We start from the raw sequence: 23,723 nt of genomic DNA, 5'->3' as shown, positions 1-23,723 counted from the left end.
TAGAAAGATGAGACTTTGTCAGATTGTTCCCATCACAAATAAGCTCTCTGTAATTTGTCATGACAAACAGATTTAGTTTTGTTTTCAAAATAAAACTTTTAGAAAACTTTTAGAGGGCATTTTCTGATAGCAGTTTACCAGTTTATACATGCTTTAAAACAATAACCAGTGCTTATTAAAGCCTTTACTAAGGAAACTTGATTTAAAGCTATACCGCATTTCATTCTAAAACATGGTTACAATGTATTAGTAGTACTACTAGTAGTAATAGTAGTAGTAATACAGTTTCAATAAAAATAGAAGTAATAACTTGTACAGTAATTCTTAACATACTCAAGTAATGCTATTGTTAATAAACTGTACTTTTACAGTAACATTATTATGGGAGCAAAGGGAGGGATTTTTAGTCTTCCCTTCACCCATGACATTTCGCTCTACCCAATTCACAGTGATGGATGGAGGGACATATCTTTGGAGTTTGGACATTTTTACTTTTGGCTTTCTTTATGTCCTCCATATCTGCCATCTCCCTCGCTGTCTCATCGGTGATAGCCATGTCAACAGTAAGGAGGTGTCAGTCAAACGCCAATACAAAATACAAGATGTCCTTTCTCTGGCTGGCTCTCAGTGCTCCCCATCTCCACTGGACTGTTATCAGCAGGAGTGGTCTTGAAAGGTTGGGGAAAAATCCTCCCTGTGCGCTCTGGCTGTCATTGTAATGATCCCTTGATGGGCCTATTCCCTGGCCAGAAAGTGAGTGTAAAAAGGTGGGCCAGGTTAAAAGTCAAACTGAACAGACTTGATCGTAAAGTTTGCATCCAAGCAGCTACGTAATAAGCCTAAATTATTTTGCAGTTGGATTTGCAATCTGTTATTCGAAATCAAGATTCATAACGCAGTGCACATTCAAAGGAACATTCATTTTTGGGAGGAGAAGGCTAAAATACTAAAATAGGTGCTAAAATATGTGTGCAGGTTGTACAAAAAATAAAGATGCATGGAGATAACCGCAATCACATAAATCTTTATATTGTTATATTATCTAAATAACTGAGATTTCTTGTTATGACCATTTAAGATGCACAAAGTAACTTTTCCAGAAGAGAAGCCACCATCTGCTTGTCTCCAGGCAGATGTTGCTCCTTTGCCTAGAATGTTCCACACTATAGCATTAAAGTTATAATGTACGACAACACCAGGCCAAGTTAGAGGTCAGATCTATGGAGAGGTGAATCCCAGCAAGAATGAATTTTACAGCATTTTTAACTCATAAAGACATGCAGGTTATTTAATGCTACAACGTGAAATAGTGAAGACAAGATAATAACATCACCATGGAGATCCAAATCCACCAGAAAAGTGACATAGAATACCTGAACAGCTGTTACTTCTATATGATTTAAATTAATCTTGCAGCTTGTGTATGTTCATCTTGTATGTGTTTCCATCTCTGTCTGTATGGAGTGCACATTATCTTGGTGTATGTCTGATCCGCCTGTATGAGCTCCCACATGTTTCTCTTATCTCAACACTAACCTGGTGCTACAAGGAGGCTTTTGTCTGAGGAACAATGATGATAAGTTGAAGATACTGTATATACTCAAGGGGCAGTTTCTGATACAAGACCAAGTCCAATAGTAAAACGAACAAAGAAAAAACTCAAGAACATGAGATGTGAGGCTTTACAATCGAGATACGAAGGCAATTGGAGATGAGCGTATATGAAGAGATACTTGACTTTGCTGTGACCGTAAGTCAGACAAATTGGACAAAATCCAACTGACTTCCATGATTCTAAGCAGCTTATCCTGTATATTTATCTGCCTGAAGCTGATCTCAACCATGGACAACTTTGTCATAAAGTTACAGACACAAACTAACTCCCAAATGCATTCACTGAGGGCATTCACCAGATCAAGGGAAGTTTAAAATGACACAAAACTGGCCCGCAGCCATTAATCAGAATATTTGTAACCAGTCGACTACTAAAATAATTGTTGATTTAAGTTATCATTAATTATGATCGGGACTACAGAGGCTTTTCTTTATTTGTAAATATTCTCTATAAACATTCAGTCAACATGTTTTTTTGTGTGTGTTTTTTGTTTTCTTTTTTAAACACATACATTTTAATTGTACATTGTATTCCAAAATGTTGATGTGATAAATAATATATTGATTAATTAAATAACAGATATATTTGTTTGTCTAGTCTAGTAATCAACTAAACGACTACTAAAATAATAGTCTGTATGGTCTTTATTGCACATCATATTGCCTAATAGCCTTAATAGGGATAGTACAAAATCTCGTGTCACAAGATCTTGCAAGACAAAATTGCCACAAAATTGTGCACAAATGAGAAGAATAATCTTGCAAGATTGTTTCCCCATTTGGGTTGGGCTAAAAAGGTTAAGTGCTGGTGAGTTGCATCTTTTGAGAAGCCGCAGTGTCAAAAAGCACTGTTAGAGTAACAATAAAAATATTAAATTAAGTAAATACAAATTCTGTATTATTATGTAAAAATCTTTTTCATCTGGTTCTCGTGAACCCAGTCTCGTGTCTGGCCCTGTCTTGTGGAAAAAAGCCTAAAGTTAAATCTTTTAACATCACCTCAAGATTAAAAAAAATAAAAAAAATAAAAATTAAAACCATACATAGCATTTTATTCCAAACACCTTTTAAAAATGTCAAATAAATGTAAATTTTTTCAACAGCAATCCTCACAGTCTAGCACCTGCAAGTACTCGGCTTCCAACCAATCCTAGGTCACTTCTCACTCGGAGCCAAACATAAACGGTACTGTTAGTAGCCCATTTACATCTTCATAGGTTGAATCCTGTCCACATGCCCAGATGCCCCCACAGCAGGGCATCATTAATACCTATCCTAGGGCACAAGAACCAATGTCATGCTGGAGAATCACTGTACCCACAGTGAAATGGTGTAGTTGAGCCAGTGGTGTAGTGCCCAAGAGTTCACTATCTGCATGCAGTTAGTGTTTGCTTAAAGGGAAATCAAATTAATTATTCAACCTAAGAAATATTTCAGGAGAGCAAATTAATGTATGCGTGTGGCAAGGTGAGTTAAAATTTCATATACACCTCAGAACCCATATTTGCATGTGTTAATACACTGCATGGTTTCATAGTTGAACTCAAATGCTCTCAAAGTATGCAAAAGACTTTCCTATTTGAGAATGAGCTAGATTAAAATAAGTCTATATGAAACTATGCATCTTCTACATTTCTCAAGCTCCATTAATTGGTTACAGGAAAGATAGCCTCTGACCCAGTAGTATTCTGTTTCATTAAATCATCCAGTGCTTTGCAGTTCAAGACCAGCAGGTTTCACAGGAGAATACCACAGACAAAGAAATAGTTAAAAAAGATACCATATAGACACGCTACATTTTTTATGATATGATCTATGTTATAATGTTGTTTCCTCATCACAAACATACCTGGATTTTTGTTTTGTTTCATTCACACATGTTTAACACATAAATCCTGCATATTTAAGCTGCGTTCTTCTCTCAGACAGAAACCACCTTCTGTAATACAAGAAGCGCTACACTGTGTTTTTAAACTCCATACACCTTCACTAGATTCATCTGGGTAATTTCAGCCCTGGAATAGCTGATCTCTACTGAACTTTGTGAATGAAACAAAACACAACTCCAGGTATGTTTTTGAGGAGGTAACAGCATTCTAACACAGCATGAAGAGGCAATTTTGTGTAATATAGAAGCTTAAAAGCTAATTTAATTGAATGTGTGCATACAAAAGAGTGTATTCATTCAGCAACCATAGCAATTGTTTTACCAGAAGAGTCTGTCAATCCTATTTAAGAATGGCATTATTTTCAGAGAGATTGTTGCTTGAGTGTTGCATAACTCTCCAAATGTACACTATATACAATGAGTCAAGCAGTGCGTAGGTGGGCGCATGGAAGCGTGACTGACCTTGATTTTCCAACTGTAAAGCCCTTTTCATTTGCTCCCATAGGTATGCAGTCCAAAATACACTCTGACATTTTATAGTGGGGTCATACCTGGGGGTCTCAAGGGGGGTGTATTGGACAAACTTAGTTCCGATATACACACTCATACTGCAAAGGTCAAAATGTGATAAATACTATGTCTGTGAAATTCATTATAATATTGTATTTCGTGGTTTTAGCAATAGGATTTTGGACCCTACCTGTAGTTTAAAGGTCTTATATTATGCAAAACTGATAATATGAAAAACATACTTGGAGTTGTGTTTTTTTTTTCATTCACACATGTTTGAGTAATTTTTTTTATTAGTTTGTCTGCATCTCTGAAGCTCAGAATGCTCTGTTCCACCTTGTACTGTCCTGAATGCGTAGTTTTCAAGTTAACAGCTACCTTTTATCTTTTGTTCAGGAAAGATTGGCAATTCTGGGGCTGAAATGATCCAAATGACACTAGTGAAGGTGTAGACAATAAAAAACACAGTGAAGCATTTCCTGAATTACCACATGACATCATGAGGTGGTGTCTAAAAGAAGAACTCAACTTAAATATGCTTGTTTGTGTGTTCAACATGTGTGAAGGAAACAAAACACAACTCCGGGTATGTTTTTGATGAGGAAACATTATAACAGATTAGAATATAGTGTAATATGGGCTCTTTAATATATATTATTATTGTATACATATAGTAATTGCATGTTATGACAAGCTGTCTTTACCCAAATGCTATATTAAAGGTAGAAAAGTAGCAACATTTTACATGTATAACCACTGAGTAAACTAGTTAGTTAATCTGCTAAACCAAAACTAAACTATGTTCATTTATAAACACTGAACCCAGGACTAAACAGAACAAAACTAGACCTAACCAATTTAATATTTGAACAGCAGGTGCTCCACTTCACTTGCCACAAAGATCTTACCTGTTACGAGTTCTCTGATTTCCACATCTCCAGTCTTTCTCAGAAGACGGACCAAAGCCGGGATCCCTCCACAATTCTTCAGAGCCACTTTGTTCTCATCATTCGCTTTGCCATAAACCAGATTTCTCAACGCCCCACAAGCGCTGCGGTGCACTTCACTCATTCGGTGGTCTAGCAGGTCCACAAGAAGCTGAATACCTCCTTGTCTCCGAATCTAGAAACAAAATTTGTCCCATTATTATTCATTAGTAACTTAAATATCTTGTTTGGTTGATAGCCCTTGTGTTGTAAACTAAGATTGCTGTCTTTTATCCTCATTACCTGTCATTTTAGTTCAAATCTATTCAACAACTAGGCGTGCACTAATTAAAACCACTATGACACAGCTAATGACTGTGCTTCATAAAATAAAATGACACTTAATTACAGCAAAATCAGTGCGCCCCATTGCTCTTCTCATAGTGAATGACATCCTAACAAACTGCCTCTCAGGACAGCACGAGACACCAGTCCACTCCAGCAGAACACAAATCAAATTCCTTTATTTTAAATTGCGTGATTATGAGTCATTTCTGTTAGTTATATTGAAATAATAACATACATTTCAGATGGCCTATTTAATTTGATCTATGAGGGCTTTTCATTATTTGGAAAATAAATATACAATTCAAAAGAGATTTGCTAGTTTTTTGTTTATACCCATAGAAAGACCAGTAAAAAATAGGTGTTTTTATTAGGGATGCACCAGTCCTACACTGATATCGGCAATGGTACTGAAAAAAAATGTGCTGGATAGGATATCAGCTTCAGGTTCAGTCAATATCCTGGTTGAACATATACATTGAAATGATGTTATTTTATCTTTCTTTCTCTGTAAAGCACTTTGAATTACTTTGTGTATGAATTGTGCTGTACAAATAAACTTGCCTTGCCATGTAATAACACAATTTACTGGTGGTAGTCGGCTCAGAAATGTTCATAATATTTGAACTTGTATTTATACAAAGCAGTTCTGTGGTTAAATAACAGCTACATAACACATTTGGGTCAGTTTCATCTTATTTTCTTTTTGTTTAAAGGAAATAAATGCTGCATTCAGCCTCGGTCAATATTGGGAATTGGCAGACACTTAAAGCTGTTTTATTGGAATGCGTAACGGAACTGAAAAAGCTGGATCAGTTTTTATACAAAAGTTCAAACAATATATTTAATTATAAGTTAAAGACTTATACATATTTATTTTTCCCATTAGTTTCATATCACCAGATTGTAATAGCTGTCATTACAAATAGTGAGACCAAAGATAGAAGCCAGTTCATAACAGTACAAGACATGATGATTAGTCTGGCATCGCAATGAAAGACCAGTCGTGCAACATATAAAATCTTCTCCTGTTGGTGTCACATGTAAATACTTCCCTTCTAGTGCCCTACACGTTGGGTTGTGTCTCTCCACTGTTACACCACAGGGATCTGCATTGTTCTCAGGGCGACAGGCAACTTACAGCAGCATGTGTGCAGGCCAATCCACGGGGTGTACAGCTAAATGCTAAAATGGGCTAATCGCTGTGGGGGTCTATTCATATGGCGGCAGCTACAGGAGGAAGATGTTGAAAAATGCATGTCGCAATTGTTGTTTTGAAGATGTGCAAATTTGAATATCGAGTATATCGTCTATCAGTAAAACAACTAAACATGACCTTATTAATAAAAAAAACATTTAGTGTAATCTCCCAAACAGAATGAAGTGATATTTCTGTATGTATATGGTTAATTTTATGGTCCATATGGTCCATTATCCAGTTTTGTACTAGACTTGGACCTCCACCAAGACATTTTCAGGCATTTTTTTAATCACATTCTTGATGCATTGTTAAAATACTGGCTGAATATGGCTGATATCAGGATAATGCAAAAAAATAAGGTATTCATTCATGTCAATACTGACTACCTCTAGCAGTAACTAGTGTGTTTGAGCAAGTTGATGGGTGATAAAGTGAAAAAAAGAACTCTTATTTAATCAAAGTCTGAAGTGCGTAATCAGAGACCTTGAAAGCCAGGCCTTTTCTCTCTTCCTGTACGTCCTCCTACAGACCTGGGAAATCAAGGACGAGCAAATATCTTCAGTGTTTGCTAAACTCGGCAGCACCAGATGGACAGAGAAGTTCTCACAGGAACAAAAAATATGACTTATCCAAAACTCATTGTGCGGTCTCCGGTGGAAAGCCAACACATCTGCCACAACTAAGTGCATAAAGCAAACAAAGAGATTCACTTGGTTCTTTAAAGTGGCTGTATTGTGTTGTGGGACGATATAAATAAATCATATGCATAGTGTCAGATGTTTAAAATGTGAGAACAAGTAACTTTTCTGATAGAGGGGTTTGTTGTCTGCTCTTCTCCGTGTAGATGTTATTGCAAATGTTTCATAGTGGTGTTAAACTTATCTTTTTTATTTCAACTGCAGGTGCTTTATGGCTAAAATACACAAAAAATCATGCATTCTCACTGTGAGTGGGATCACCTTTCCACAGATATGGCCTGTAACTTGGCCTGGCTGCACCACTTGTTTGTCTCCATGCTGCATGTAAAATTTAATGTCATACTGTGTAACATTACGGCAAAGAATTAACATCTCCAAGGTGACAAACATGTGGTGGACACTGGATCACAAATAGTGCACCTTTATGTTGAAGTCAGGCAGTTCTTGTATTGACACTGCCAAAGGGATGGTATATTTTGAAATGTTCATTCTAATTAGATAAAGTTGCAATAGGATACTTTAAATTTTGAGGTAAAACCACTTATAGTTTTTGCACCCGATAAAACCAGGATTAAGAAAAAAAATATATTTAAAAAAACATAAGTGTTGGAGGGCAGAGAGCGGACGCAGGTTTTTGATGACGCAGCAGGAGTTTATCGAGCAAAATGACTTTGCTTATCTATTCAATTAAAACGGATTAAAGGATGCAGCGAACAGCAAACTAACCTTGCACCAATGGCCGCACATTTTCCAACCAACCTGATTTGTGGTGCCCCGCTGTCTTCACCCCTCGCCCCTCTCCTCCCACTCCTCCGCCTCCTCCTTTCTCTGCCTCTTTATGCTTGTGTCACACTTAATCTATCCCTCCATAAAAACCATGGTGCTATTACTTTGCACTGTGAGCTACCTGCGCATCTCGCCACAACCTCTACCCCTGTATTGCATGTAAAAGAAGATTAGAAGTGCAGATTGATTTGTCTTTGTCTCCCGCTGTTCTCCACTGGCCCTGACTTTCGGTAACCCATGGCGACAGGAGCATTGCTGTGGTAACAGTTAGCAGTGGTGACAGCTGGGATTGTGGGAAAAGGAGGTGTTGCAGGTGTAAAAAAAAAAAAAAAAAAAAAAAAAAAAAAGGAAAAGAAAAGGAAAAGGAAAAAAAAGAGCTAGTGATGGGACATGGTAACACATACCTGCAGCCTAATGATTCAAGACATATGGGATGCCAGCAGTGATCAGCAGCAGGAGGCAGTGTCTCATAGTAAAAGCTTTATTATCACATGTGGGTGGCACTATTACCTTTTAAAGGTACATTGTGTAACTTTTCTGGTGGGTGGGTCCATCAGATGCTTTTCTCCATGATGTTATTGCTTTGTGTGGAATGTTTCACAGTATGGCATTAAACCTGTATGGTATTAAACCATGGAAACCAAACCAGACCAAGTTACAGGTCAGACCTACGGAGAGGCAACCCTGCTCACAGTCAGAATACATGTTTTTCTAGGTATTTTTGAGCTACAAAACCACCTGTAATTAAATAAATAACAAAGAGCAAAGATATAAATGGTAATAATATATTGTAAATAAGTGGAGAAATAGCAAGAGACTGTTGTCAAATAAGACATAATTACATAAATGTATATGTACAAGTAAAAATAAAATAGAGAAAAATAATACAAATCTGTCTCAAATAAAGAAGGAGCTACAGTGACCTGCTGTCACTGTACTCAGGTCAGAATGAATAGTTTCCATAATTGCACTTTACAACATATGTACTCACATCAAAATAAAAGTGAGTGATTGACTCAGTTTAATTAGTAATGTTACATATGTTTATAGCATTGTTGTACAGGCCATCATGCACCCATTTGTACGCAGCACTTAGCTCAGTGAAGGCTAACTGCATTTTAAAACCTCTCAAACTTGGGTTAATTGAGTTCCTGGCCTATGCTAACATTTTTCTCTGGAGTATTTTAAACTAGGTCAGTCAGGACATTAACCTATGGTTACCTAATATTGTTGAGCTAATTCTGCAACAGCATTTAAAAGGAGATAAAAGTCATAAAAGAGCAACCATCACATATGCGTAAAAAGGCAGGTTTGTAAAATATTGCTTAGTTTATAGAGGTTAAAATATAAAGAGCACAGGTGGTATTCTGCTAAATTTACAAGCAAAAGGGTCATTTGATGTACTCAGAAAAAAATATTTCAACATCCTGATGACATTTGCAGAGCTGTTTTGGCCACTAGTTCATCTTTATATTCATATCATAATCCATGAAACTTGCTAAAGATAAATATAGCTTAAAGGTCATATATTGGTGCAAAAGTTTGGTTTCATTCACACATGTTTGAGTAATCCTTTATTATACAGCTGTCTGCATCTCCAAAACTAAAAATACTCAGTTTCAACTTGTGATGTTATGAAGCAGTAGTTTTCAAGTTAATAGCTTCCTTTAACTTTAGTTCACTAGAGATTGGCAAAAGCAGGGCTTGACATCATTCAAATTATTCTAGTGAAGGTGTACGGAAACACAGTGGAGCACTTCCTGTTTTACCAAAGTGGGACAGAGTGTTTTATGTTTGAGAGAAGAAATCTATCTAAATATGCAGGATTTGTGTGTTAAACATGTGTTAATGAAACAAAACACAACTCCACGTATGTTTTTGATGAGGAAACAACATTATAACATAGATCAGAAAATAGCATGATAGGCCCTTTAACAAGTGACTATCAGACCCCAATAGCAGCCCCTAATAGCACAGATGATGGGCCCTTGAAAACCCAGTGAGAGCTAATGTGAAGATTTTCGTCCCCATAACTGTTCAGCCCTGACACATGAACAATGACAGAGATGTTTCAAAGGTTACGCCACACTTTTTGACATCCCTTTATGACACAGTGACAGAAAAGATGGGAGGAAAGCAATGGATGGATAAATAACTTGTTAAGAGGGCAGCCATAAATTCCTCTGCTCTGAACCAGTGAGCCAATGCACGCATTAAACCAGGTCTATTCTCCAAAGGTTACCCAGGAGAGAAAAGCACGAGGACAGGGAGTCTAGACAGCTATGCATTAAAGACAAAATATAATTATAACCGCTACAGTTCAAACAATACAAAAATGCAATTAATGCTTTGCTGGGTGATAACAATCTGAAAAGCTGGCAGTTTGAGATTATTTTTTGGAATGAAAAAAATAAAAAATAAAAAAAATACATTTTTGCAATGTGACTTCAGCACCTGGGAAAGCATATATATTTATTATGAGTTTTAAAACTGCCTTTGATCTGTTAACTTTGGCTTCAATAAGTGTCCATCTAACAGAATCTGAAATTAACTTAACACTAAATCAGAAAAGTGCAGAGTCTATCAAATATAATATTTTTAAAGTAGAGCAGTGATGTCAAGATAATAATTGTGATGATTCAGGTCACAATATAACCATTTTAGAAGCAACATTAAAGTCATTTCAATTCAATCTTGACTCCATAAATATAAACATATATGTACAGTGCATTTTATGTGCTTGTTAATATTACTATAACTTTACTTTTGCATTAAGAATGTTTGATTTAATAACACTGGCCACATATGAGAGGAAGGAAAAAAGGATTAGAATCAAAGAAAATTAAGGATTTGATTTTTGTTTTGTTACATGTCAATAACCATACATATTTGTTAAAATATGATGTTTTCTTCTCACAATAATCACAACACTGGACTTTTGGTATTGGATGCTTTTTTTTTTTTGCCATTTTTGTTTTTGTTTAAAGATGTATTGTGACATATCTAATCAAAAGCAATACGTGTAATTAACAGAAATAAATCAACACATTACAGAAGTGCTTTCAAATGTTCACAAGTTACTTCTATGTAATAGTAAAAGTAAATACCGTAGTGAGAGAAATAAGTACAGTTAAATATGCAAAGTTGAATATACCATTTCGCACAAATTTCTGCAATCATCATATGCCTTCAATACTAAATGGCCCCAATTGACTCTATAGTATATTTATATTATGATAATCGGGTCATTCAGAATTGCCAGTGATTGCATTCTAATGGTATTCAATATATTTGTTACAATGTTTTGCTGATACTGTGGGACACTAATTGAAAGTATTAGAGGATGAATGTGTATAGTTAAAGAGTGTCTGGATGGCAATGGGACGAGGGGGCAGGTGGCAGGAGGAGGAGGGGCGCACTTCTCTCCACTCAAGCAGAATAGTGGATAAATGGATATCGACAAGGCTTCTGCCCAAAATGAATCACTGATGACTGAAGTTTAGTGAGTGCTTTCGTGCTTGTGTGTGTGTTTGTGTGTTTGCGTGTGTAGGGGTGTGTGTGTGCATGTGTGTGATCAAGCATTCAGAAACAGGCTGTGGCACTAGGAGGGGTGAGGTGGATAGATGCACATTCTGAAGATAGCCGGTATACCTTGATTACCTCTTTTTCTGAGGTTTGCCATTGCCTTTTAACTCATACAGTTATTGCTGTATTATATTTTCAGCCTATTTCTTATATAGTCCAACCCATAACCAAGAACTTAAACTGTCACAAAAAAATCTTCTTACACAACACCCGAAGGACAAACCACCTAGCCACAAACAAAGCAATGTGGTCTACTCCATTCAGTGTAGTGAAGACTGCAGTGAGTGCTACACTGGAAAAAAAGAAACAGCCACTTCACAAGTCGATGTACTGACACAGAAGAAAGAGCAATAGTGGACCTCAGTCTGCCGTACAACTCCATCTAAAAGCCTCAGGTCACTCCTTGGAGGATAATGACCAGATCTTAGCCAGAGAAAAGAACTGGTTTGAGAGAGGAGTTAAAGAGGCTATTTTTGTTAGGAAAGACAATCCATCTTTGAACAGAAACGGGAGACTCAGACACCAACTATCACCTATCTACAACTCCATCCTTAAACTTAAATCAAAACAAAGAAAAGAAAACAATAGGGGCAGCCAGGCCAGCCCATAGGTGTGAAAGCACCCCTTATGATCCTAAATGATTATGCTAATAAGACCCCACACTCAGTGCAAGTTCAATAGCCTTAACTAACTAAAAGAAACTGTAAACAACTAGATGTGTTAGTTTCAGAGCAGTTTCACTGTAGTTAGCTCCTCCCTTCAAGTAGATATAATAAAGTGTCCACCAGCATTCTGACCACAACTGAAGAAACAGCTTGGATGAGCTGTAAAACAAATAAAGGTTTGTCCAGTTGACAAACTGAATTTCTCCTTTTGCCTTCCTACACAACACTTACTGTTAAAGGTCTTATATTACGCAAAATTGACTTTTAGCCATGTCAGAATGTTGTTACCTCCTCAGAAAGATACCTGGAGTTGTGTTTTGTGCATTCACACATATTTGAATAATCCTTTACAATCAGCCTGTCTACATCTCCAAAGCTCAAAAGCCTCTGTTCCTCCTTGTAATATCATGTAGTGGTAGTTTTCAAGTTAACAGCTACCTTTTACCTTTAGATCAGTAGAGATTGAAAATTCCAGGGCTGATGATCCAAATAATTCAAGTGAACGTGTTTGAGTTTAAAAATACAGTGGTACACTTCCTGTATTACCACATGACATCATCATAGTATTTACAGTCTGAAAAAAGAACACTAAATAGTCTAAATATACAGGGTTTGTGTGTTAAACAGGTGCGAATGAAACAATACACAACTCCAGGTTTGTTTCTGATGAGGAAACAACATTATAACAAAGACCAGAAAATAGCTTAATGTGCACTTTAAAGGAGTACACATAATAAAAGCTGAACAATGAATAGCTTATATCCACATGTTTACAATATACTATACAAACATACTGTGTGATATTAGTGGATTCATTTGTATGGTTGTGGTTGCGTGGTTCTTTGTATTTGCTGTTGCCGTGCCAACAATGTCGCACGTAAAAGGAAATAACATTAATACCAACATACCAGTGTTTATATTGAACAACTTTGAGACTGACTAAACTATGTGACCTCCAACAATGAAAGATTTCAGCTTCATTTTGCAGTAATATTTGCCGTATATTATTGTTGTCACACTATACAATAGAAAGGTTATAGAATGGACAAAAACTGCAGTACAGACTGAAGTAAAATACAACACCATCCCAATCATGAATTCCTTTTTATTTTAAATTAGGGGTTTACTTTTCACATATGTTTAATTACTATAAGAATGTACACTACCAGTCAAAAGTTTGGACACGCCTTCTTTTTCAATGTATTTTTTGTTTAAGTTTACCACTTTCTCAATTTTCATATACACACAGAAGACATCAAATATATGATGTAAGTTAAATAACTCAACAAAATGTTTTTTTTTTCTCAAACTATCACCCTTTGCTTTGTTGACAGAGTTACAAACTCTTGGTCATCTCCCAATGATGTTCTTGATGAATTCACCTGAAATAGTTTTCACTTCACAGTTGTGCCTTGTCAGGCTCAAGAAATAACAAAAGTGGGCAAAGCAGTGGTCAAAGTGAAGGATGTCTATTTTAAAAAATCGAAAATCAAGATTTGAGTCATTTTGATTTTATCTTTTGTTTACTCCATTAAATGTGTCATTCTTAGTTTTGATGTCTTCATTGAGAATTTACAATGGAAATAATCGTGGAAATAAAGAAGAAAAGTTGCCTTGCGATAAAGAGTCAAACTTTGCAGATCTTTTTAATCACTTCAGTTGTCTACAGTATATTGCAGTTTATTTGAAATGATGACATTAAAGACAATCTTTGTATTAGAACAAAAGGTACCACACAAACATTCATTCACCCACTCTGAAACATGTTGAAAGCTTTGCCAAAACCTTGAAGAATAGCGGAGAATCTCGAGAGGTTTAATCAGCATTAAAACACGCACTTGTACATACAGCAAGTACACATCAATCAGTAAACCAAATATACTTCCTGGAACAAATATTTAGTTTTTCTGAGCATAACTTTCTTATTCAGTTTAAATCAAATAACCTTTCCTTAAAACTGAGAACAAATAGAGAAGACAAGTAATTCTGCAGATTAATTACATCTACTCCACACATATTCACTGTCTTCATTTAAAGGGATTTAGAGCAAATTAAAATCTGTTTAAGGATTAATTGGGGTGTCATTGTGACAGTTAGCAGCAGGTAACGTCTTAAAACTATTAAATACAACTGGATTTAGAGGCAGACATTGTAGAAGGTTTCAGTCAAAGAAAAGAATGTTTTTGATTGTTGAAGTTATGAGGCAACAGAAGCACAACTGGTGAAGTATTTGGCAACTTACTAAAAAGTAGGTGGTTCAGACCTCACCATGAATGAGTGTTGGTTTCAAAAAGCAATTTGAAGTGGCTGTATCCATTTTTTATTCAAGTAGAAATGATCTTACCTCAGTACAGATATGTTGAGACAGCAGTGGTTAGAGTCAAAAAAATGACTGCTGCCACTATTCTATCTTTATCTAGTTAGTTGTCAATTATGAATCACAAAGTAGCACTGGTGCACAGTTAGGTGTTGTTAGAAGTGGCGTGATACCCACTTTGGTCTCTGAAAGTAGTAAACTCACTGCACTGAATATTTAGGATCCCAGGAGTGTGTTAATTAAGTGAGTAATAAGGACTGCTACATACTGTTTAAAATAATTACATTTTTAAAGGGTCCATGTCACACTATTTTAGGATCTGTTATATGTGTATGTTTACACATCAAAACCATACCTAGACTTGTGTTTTGTTTCATTCATGCATGCTTAAGACACAAATCTTGCATATTTAGGGTGAGTTCTTGTCTCAAATCATTTCATCTTGTGATGTCATGTGGTAATACAGGAAGTGCTTCATTGTGTTTTTAAACTCCACACATCTCTACTAGAAACATTTGCATAATTTGAGCCCTGGAATTGCCAATCTCTACTGAACAGAAGGTATAAGGTTAGCCTGATTCATCAGCCGGTTTTACTTCACTTCCCTTCGTACAAACCATCTGACTCACAGCCTTAGACTTCGTTCGCTCAACGGTAAGCGGGTACTTTTTATCATTTAACCAATCGTTGCTGTTTGGTCATGATGTATGTAATGTGCCGTTAACGGGGCTAATTGGTATATCAAGCTTTTCCCAAATCCCGTAGGAAGAAGGACAATAATGTCTTTCCCCTAGATGAAATTCACCAAACATTCTCTTTATTCCGGCTTTAAATCCTCGATCTCAGGCATCGTTGACAGCACTGAATATATGACTCTTCGATGAATGGCTGGTGCCCGAACTTGCATTTCTCGGGGTTTTGCGAACCGTCTATTGTATTTTGATTTCTGATCTAGTTGCTGGAGAGAAATGAAATTGAGCAGAGGCACTAGGTGGCATCAGCCTGGCTAGAATAAGGTAGCTGTTAACTTGAAATCTACCACTACATGGCATCACAAGGTGGAACATTTAGACTAATACTGTAATAAATGGTTACTCAAACGTGTGAATGAGACAAAAAACAACACAACTGAGGTAACAACATTCTCAATTTTGTGCATATAGGACCTTTAAGACAGTGATAATCAGCCCTTTCAAGTAAATACAAAAGTACTTCCTTAATAACCATAATGTAAAAAAACATGTGAATTAATAAAACAATTGAGAGGGAATAGAACATGTCAGTCAAAGTATATTGTTTGGTGTTGGGATTAACAACTGTCTCAAAAGCACACTTTGCTTTCAACCCTTGCCGACTGTACTGCCTGCAAACTTTGAAACAGTATCTTCAATGCAGTAATAACATTATACCAAAAAGTGCTGCTACTAATTGGCTGCGGTGCTGGATACACTGACCACAAGAAGTCAGATGTTGTTTTGCATAGAGGATCTGTGTGGATAATGGGAATTTTATGTAGTAATGAGTAGCATATATTTTAGCTGCCAACAACACACACTTGTTTATGTGCTTTTTTCCTCTCCATTGGTCTAGTTATTGGGATAATTACTTCCCACAACAAAAGAGAAAAAACCTTCATGCACCATCAACCAGGTTAGTCTAAATGCTTACCGTATGTTATTAGGTATCTGTGAATGAAACGTTCACAAGCCTTCAAAAAAAGCTTGTGTTTTTTTTTTGTTGTCATTTTCTGTTTATTAAGCATTTGCAGTTATTAACATTTCGACATTATGCTTTGGGGCTGTTCATTTGTGTTTGCCCTGCTTCCTTTCATTTGTGCGTGAATGAGCACACCCGAATAATATTAGCGTGGTTTGCAAAAGCGGCTATTGACTGGCTGGTAGAAATTAATTTCATCAAACAAATTCATCAATGCCCTCGCCTGCTTGGACCTGTAAATTGATTCCAAGGGTAATATGGCGAGTAAAGGGACATGTAATTCCAAAGAAAAAATGTGTGAAAGTGAGCACACAAACCTTTGCCATTGTTGTAGTAAACCTGCAAGAAATATTTAAAGTGTTATTATAAAGTTCCAGGGGGACTTCTCAAAATTGCTTTGGATAAACAAATCTGTGACTAAGGGACTATTACAAGTTTATTGCGAGCATAGATGCAACTTAATAGCAGGGACAGCTTAGAGACTCTAGCTTGCATTTTCACACAACATGAATATGCATTTTTTTAAGCAACAAGCTGTCCTGACTGCAACCTTTTAATGTTTATGTGGTATTTTATAAGACCAGTATTAAAACATGTGTGAGTAGACTAACCTCAGCTTTGATCTTGTTGTCCCCGAAGCAGAGGTGCTGTAGGTAAGCAGCAGCGTTGGATTGCACCGAGGGGAACTGGTGTTGTAACATCTGGATCACCTCTGGCAGCTCTGGGTCTCTCCAGCCAAACTCTCTGTACAAGAAACACAGTGGTATTTATGTAAGTTTTGTATCAATATGTGAGTGCAAACACATTACAGTAAGATCCAACATTTGCATGGAAAAGTATCATCTTCAACCAAATTAGGATATAGGTTTACATTGCTGCAGAAAGCCAATTTCCCTTCAAAGCAATTGATACTTTGCAGTGATACAACACTACGACGCATTTCTATTGTCGGAAGGTTCATCAGTTTCCATGGAAACACAATGCACACGCTGGCAAACACAGACAAAAAAGTTTTAAGATCGTCTGAAAACTCAGCCTGTGATCAGTATGGGCAGTCTTGGTCCTTGTGACAGTAATTTTATTTGTGAGAAGCTTGTTTAAGCGCACGCATCATCTCATCTGTTGTAGTTCCAACCAAATCAGCTCTTTCTGGTCAGATTACGTTAAAATAAAGCTAAAATTAAGTCTAATTTGAGTAGCATGGCTTCAGACAGAGTAGTGCTTTCAGTTAGTTTCACAACCCCAGGGATTGTTCATGACCTCAGCTGTAAAGTATGTAGGTAGGTTAGAAAATTGTCAAATGTATGAGATAGACCAAAAAAAGACCTGCTAGTCTGAGCTCATTTACACTTTATATATTTAGGTAAAGAAGAGACCTGATTCACATTTTAGTGCAGTTAGACACTCTATGGGCTACCAGCTATATCTGCATTCTGGTTTGGACCTGGATTAATCCTGTTTTTGCTTTTGTTTTTTCATTAAACTAAATTGTACTTGGATTCTTTTGTGTTTAGAATCTAATCAATCCTGCTTTATTTTTTAGTTTAGTTTACTTCATAAAGTGTTGTAATTGTTGTTTTATGATCACAGATAAACACAGTGGAATTGGCCAAACTAAACCACTACAAAAACACAATTTTCTTTTTTTAACCAAATAAGTCTGTAAATAGATGTGCTGCCTGATAGCTGTTGAAAAGACTTGCCCACACAACTATGCAGTCTGCCTTCTGTCTGAGAGAGTGGTGTGAGTTATGGTTCCTACTTTGCACCAGCAGGAATTTAGACTCCTAAGAGTGCACTGGACAAAGTGAAATAAATGTGATGTCCCTCTGTAATACCAAGGAAACGGCCTGCTTTATTGTATTATGCCCTGCTGATAATTGTTTTGCTATGGTCCCCCAAATGAGGAAATTACAGCTTGTGAGGAAGCGTGGGTGACTGTCTGTAATACTTTCTCCAATAACAGCCATAAAACTTGCCTCTCAGTTTCTTTCTCTTTTCTCTCAGGCAACAGCAACTCAGCTCTCAATGTGAACTGACAGAAATCTATGCTGAAATTTTGCATCTTTCATTGATCGCGGCATTTGAGGATTGATTTTGTTGTTGCTGAATCCATGCTCACTGTTGTGTGCAAAAATCCCAACAAGCTATCATCAGGAATTTAATTTATTTTGCCTCCAAGCTCAGCAGTGGTGCAAATATGATGATGTTGGACAATGTAATCAGAGATAGTAGGTAGAATGAAGAAAAAAGCAATGAACATTTATTGAGGAAAAAGAAGCACACATTCAAAATATCGCAGAGTTAAAAAGACAGATCGGGGATATTTATAATGGCCTTAATAAAGCATGAAAAACTAAAATGAAAAAACAAAACAAAAACAAAAACACATATTAAAGGTGCTCTGGGTAACTTTTTGGTTGCGGGTCTGTCACCTGCTTGTTTCTATGGATACGTTATTGCTCTGCCTGGATTGTTCTACAGAGAATAAACACCTCTACATTACATTTACTTAATTACAGGTGGTTTTATAGCTCAAAATACCTAAAAAACTGAATGTGAGTGGGGCTGCCTCTCCACAGATCTGACCTCTAACTTGGTCTGGTTTGGTTTCCATGCCATAAATTGAAACTAACTACTTAATTAATACCTTAACTCCTGACCTTAACCATTTACCGTATTTTCTGCACTATAGGGCGCACTCATAAGCCTCCAACCCCATCAAAAAACGACTGCACGCCCCACAATCCAGAGCGCCCTATAGACGCATCAACTCGGGTGTCCCAGCACGACTTCAGTAAACTACAAAGCCGCACCACCAGCGACTGCACAGCGAAAAACACCCGCAGCCACACTCATCACTTCGCGGACGAGGAATGGATAGGAGGTACGAACCGAAAAAGCGAGTGCATTGTACCACTTCTAGCTACAACTGAACAACTGAGTCACTGCGAACATGCCAACAATCCAGCGGTCCCAGACAGCACCCTCCCTACGCACCACAACTGAACAAAGCTGAGAGTCACTGTGAATGCGCCAAGCAAAGTCCGACTGACCCATCTAACTGTTGTGTTTTGTTTAATGCGCCTTATAGTCCGGTACGGTTTATATGTGACAAAAGACCATTCAATGACAATGTGCCTTATAATCCAGACCGCGCTATAGTGCGAAAAATACGGTAATTATGTTGTTACTTCCTAAATCCTTTTTAAAAAACTGCTTGATATACATTATGACCTTTATTCATGCTTTATTAAGGGTAAGTAAGGTTCTAGTTATTCTAAACTCCTACTATAAATAGATAGATATACAGATAGACATATAGATACAACAATTTATTCCTAATGTTATTCAAATACATCACATTTGGTCCCACCTGCCTTTGTAATACCTGGCGTTGTTGTTCAATTTGACCTACCTAGTTCAAATTGACACATACAAGAAGTGTGTTTGTGCATTTCAGTTTTTTAGAAGAGAGAAAAAAAAAAAAAAAACTGGCACTGTCATTTGTGCCGGATCAAGTGAGCTGACGTATGAAATGTCTGTGAAATGTACTGCGTTCAAGGGGAGTAAACATGCCTCTCAAAGATAAAACCAGCCTCAGCGTGGTCCCCTCTTTATCTGTCCCAATCATAAGTGTTCATTCAGCCTGAAAGCAGGAGTGAAGAGGGGGAGGAAGAGGAGAGATAGGCACGGGGCTGGACCAGGGCGGGATTCCCAGGGCATTTAGGGGATTTAGGAGGAGAGACCCTCAAACAACGCTTCTTAAATCACAGCGTCAGATAGCATCGGAGCAGTTGGTTTGTTTATGTGTGTGTGGCGAGATTAAGATAGGATTATGGTGAGTGTGTATGTGGACACAACTGCCTCCTGCCTGTTTGTTTCGAGTCGTGTGTGCACATGAAGTCTCTGTCTATGTACGCAGCAATTTGTAAACGCCGGTGACAGTGTGTATTGGAGGTGGGTGGGTGCGTGTCATCTATCCCCTCCAGCCTCCCCTGCTCCATCAGTGTAGTTAATAGAAAGCACAAAGATTGGATGATAAGATAAGAATCACTACTCGCCATTAATTAAAAAGCCCTGGTAGGCAGAGATACATTGGAGGAAAAAAAGAATGAGGTACAAAAACAAGAGCAAGAGCAGTGCATCTGAGGCAGACCCTGGACATGAAAAGTTTAAAAAAAAAAGATACAAAAACACCAGAAAAATGCTTCATATGCGATGCCAGCCTGTCCACACTAGTGCTAATGAGAGCTGAGGCAGGGTAGAGACACTGCCAGGTGACAACGCAATCGTAGGAACAGCAGGATGCAAAACGCAACCGAAAAAGCCAGAACTAATAAAAGAAGCGACGCCAGCTCAAAAGTATAATGTGTATTAAAACACTACATTGTGAGACATCCACACTGCACTAAGCTTTATTCTTTTTGTTTACGCTCAGATAGTCAGTTCAAGTATCAAATAAACAAAAGTTGGACCAAACTTTAGGTATGTAGTGAAAACTGTCAACAAACTATTTTTTTTTCTCATAACAGAAAACATGCATTTTTACCCAAGAGCACAGAAACACAAGGTTTGCCTACCAATACGCTACAGTATGCTAATGTAGTGTCAGTGTTGGGAAGTGACCTGAATACATGTACAGAAAATACATATTCTGAATACAAATGAACTGTAATCCAGTATAGTTACTTTTTCATTAGGTGATATTCAGAATACAGTTACTCTTCCAAAATCAAAGAAATATGTTAATGTATTTAATAATATAATTTAGGCTTCAAACTGCACATAATCAGTGAGAAAAATACATAAAAATCTGCTCTTGTGGATGTGTGATTTTTCTTGTGCATGTGTGATTTTCCCTTCTTCAGTTAGTGATAGGAAATGCTTTAAAACAGTGAAACAAATATAAAGCTGTTACCAATACTATGTTAATACTAGGGCTGGGTATCATTAACAAGTTAATGTGATACATACCTCGATACATAAGCCACGATACGTATCTCAATATAGTGCACTTTCGGTTCAGTACGATGTATGATATATTTCAAATCGATTCAATACGGTTCAATAAAAAATAATGGCTAAATCATGGCTGTGACATTAAAACTACTTTGTTAAACCACTTGTTGCACAAAGTGAATATGAAACACACCCATTTTAATCATCAAAACAATGAAAATGTCAAATGTGTTGCATAAATGAGTTTCCTTCCACAAAACATGCAACAAAACTGTAGCGCTGTAACAAAATAATTTAGTAAAAGATACCAAAAAATATAGAATATCGATAAAGCAGCCCGCGATATCGATACTGTATCATCACATTAAACAACACGATATATCGATAGTTTGATATTTTTGCACACCCCTAGCACCGATTTACACCATAATTAAATGCAACTCAGTATAAAAGTACCCTGATTGGCCCATGTATCAGAATACATTACAAAATACATGTTATTGCAGGTATTCAGTATTCTATAAGTAAATACATTTTCAACACTGTTTATTAATGCTTGACTTCATTGGCTAGCTTGTTTTCATAGTAGCCAGTGGAGAAATGGTGAATACTTTGTGTAGAATTTTCCCTGCGGTTACATCTGAGGTTGGCATGGTACAAAACAATGGAAGAAGAAAGCATTATTTCAAACAGGGCTTTGCTTTGACCACAGAAAGCCACAATACACACTGTTTTTCATGCCACGTGTTTCATTATATGTTTCATGTTTGCATTTGCAGTGGAGTGATATATAAAAACTAAATATGCTCATAAACCTGAATAATATGTAGACATTTTCAAAACCTGTCACAATTATATGGCACCTCTGCAGCACAGATTTTGTGGTTCCTGTTTAGTCTGAGGCACTGTCGTTTCTCAACGTGGCATGTGGAGGCGTGATGCAGCTAAAAAGTTTCATGGGAATCACAATAGGAAGCAGTGTGACATACTGAGAATAAATAAAGGGAGTTGTTGGGGAAGGAAGGTGTGGGCAGTGTGAAAGAACAAGGACAGATGAAACTGCTGTGTGTGGTGGTGGGGCTTTTGAATAGAAGAACTATGACATATGACAAATAGACTGCCAAACTGTAACTCCTTTCATTTCAAGCCTTGGTCCCAGGGGTTTATTAGATTGTAAAATGTGTACTCGAAAAACACTACATTTGTCGCTATTTGCTAATGTAGCTATAATGAAGGATTTTTGATGAACTGATTTCTTAGCCGTTTTATATTCTGATTAGAGCACTGCAGAAAATGATTTAACATGTATCCAAATTAATTAATAGATTTTTTGTGGGACTAATGCTGCGTTCCAGGCAACTGCAAGCTTGTTTAATTTCCCACTTGAATATAACAAGTTCCAGCATATAGAGCGTTTCTGCTAAATTGACTTGTATGTAAAAAATATGGCTAATGCGAAACCTTAGGCGTATTAAATAACAGAATATTCATGTATGTAGTTAAAGGTGCATTGTGTAACTTTTCTGATGGAGGGTCTGGATGGAGGGTACTTTTCTACATGGAGGTGTTATTACTTTGTCTGGAATGTTTCACAGTATGGTATTAAACCTTTTTATCTTCATGGAGACCAAACCAGACCAAGTTACAGGTCAGATCTGTGGAGAGGCGACCCGCTCACAGTTGGAATGCCAGTTTTTCTTTGTATTTTTGAACAGTAAAACCAATGTAATTGAATAAATATCAGCTGTTTAAAGTCATATTGTGGAACATTTTAGACAGAGGTGGCACCTCCATAGAGACAAGCAGGTGATGGATCATCCACCAAAAAAGTTACACAATGCATTAGGCGTGTAACGCTATCCAAGTCTCACAATAGGATATCATCATGGTATGAACCTCACGGTACGATATTTATTGCGATGTTGTGGGAAAGCTCATGATATGGTGGGGAGGTTCACGATTGTGGATGTAACAATATCCAAATCTCTCAGTATGATATTTTAAGATATACATCTCATGGTATGATATTTATTGTGATATTTTGTGGAGATTAACAAAATTGAATATGCGACTTTTTCCTCTTAAAATGCCCTGACAAGACTTAATCCAAATAACTAAGACTTAAAAGTGCTTAGAACTGTTATTTCTTCATGTAGTCTACACTGAAATGGAGCAAAGGATCATGGTCTATGTAGTTCTCTGTCTTTATTTTAGCAATTACGGCACCATAACTCTTAATTTAAGCAAAGAGACTGATATATTGTGATGGTCCACAATATTATTGTGAGAACTTTGACGATACAATATCACAATATTTCGTTTTTTGTTACATCCCTACAATGCACCTTTAACCACTCTGATCAAGTTTTGTGGCGATATCCTTTGTTTTAGCTCACAGTTTAACTTTTATGTAAAGTGGGGCTCTTTCAATCCACCCCGAGTTCGAGCTGGAGTGGCGTTCCAGGGCACTTTTCCTCATGGAAAGTGGGAATAGTCCCAGTTACTAGTTA

The 23,723-nt window shown here is 36.9% G+C and overlaps 1 protein-coding gene across 3 annotated transcripts in view; it reads right to left on the bottom strand.

The window, feature by feature from the left end:
• The window catches only part of ctnnd2a (catenin (cadherin-associated protein), delta 2a), a 260,843-nt gene that overhangs the window by 68,505 nt on the left and 168,615 nt on the right, over nt 1–23,723 (bottom strand). For all 3 annotated transcript variants that reach the window (XM_055150733.1, XM_055150734.1, XM_055150735.1), the window contains 2 exons: nt 16,863–16,995; nt 4,921–5,134 (listed from right to left, as the gene is read on the bottom strand). In XM_055150733.1, the coding sequence (XP_055006708.1) occupies nt 4,921–5,134; nt 16,863–16,995 (347 nt within the window). The remainder of the gene's footprint in view (nt 1–4,920; nt 5,135–16,862; nt 16,996–23,723) is intronic.

This window comes from Boleophthalmus pectinirostris, unplaced genomic scaffold, assembly GCF_026225935.1.
Source record: "Boleophthalmus pectinirostris isolate CB_2022bp ecotype Guang Dong unplaced genomic scaffold, ASM2622593v1 HiC_scaffold_15, whole genome shotgun sequence".
Classification (NCBI taxonomy): domain Eukaryota; kingdom Metazoa; phylum Chordata; class Actinopteri; order Gobiiformes; family Gobiidae; genus Boleophthalmus; species Boleophthalmus pectinirostris.
This window is presented reverse-complemented; position numbering and strand designations above follow the sequence as displayed.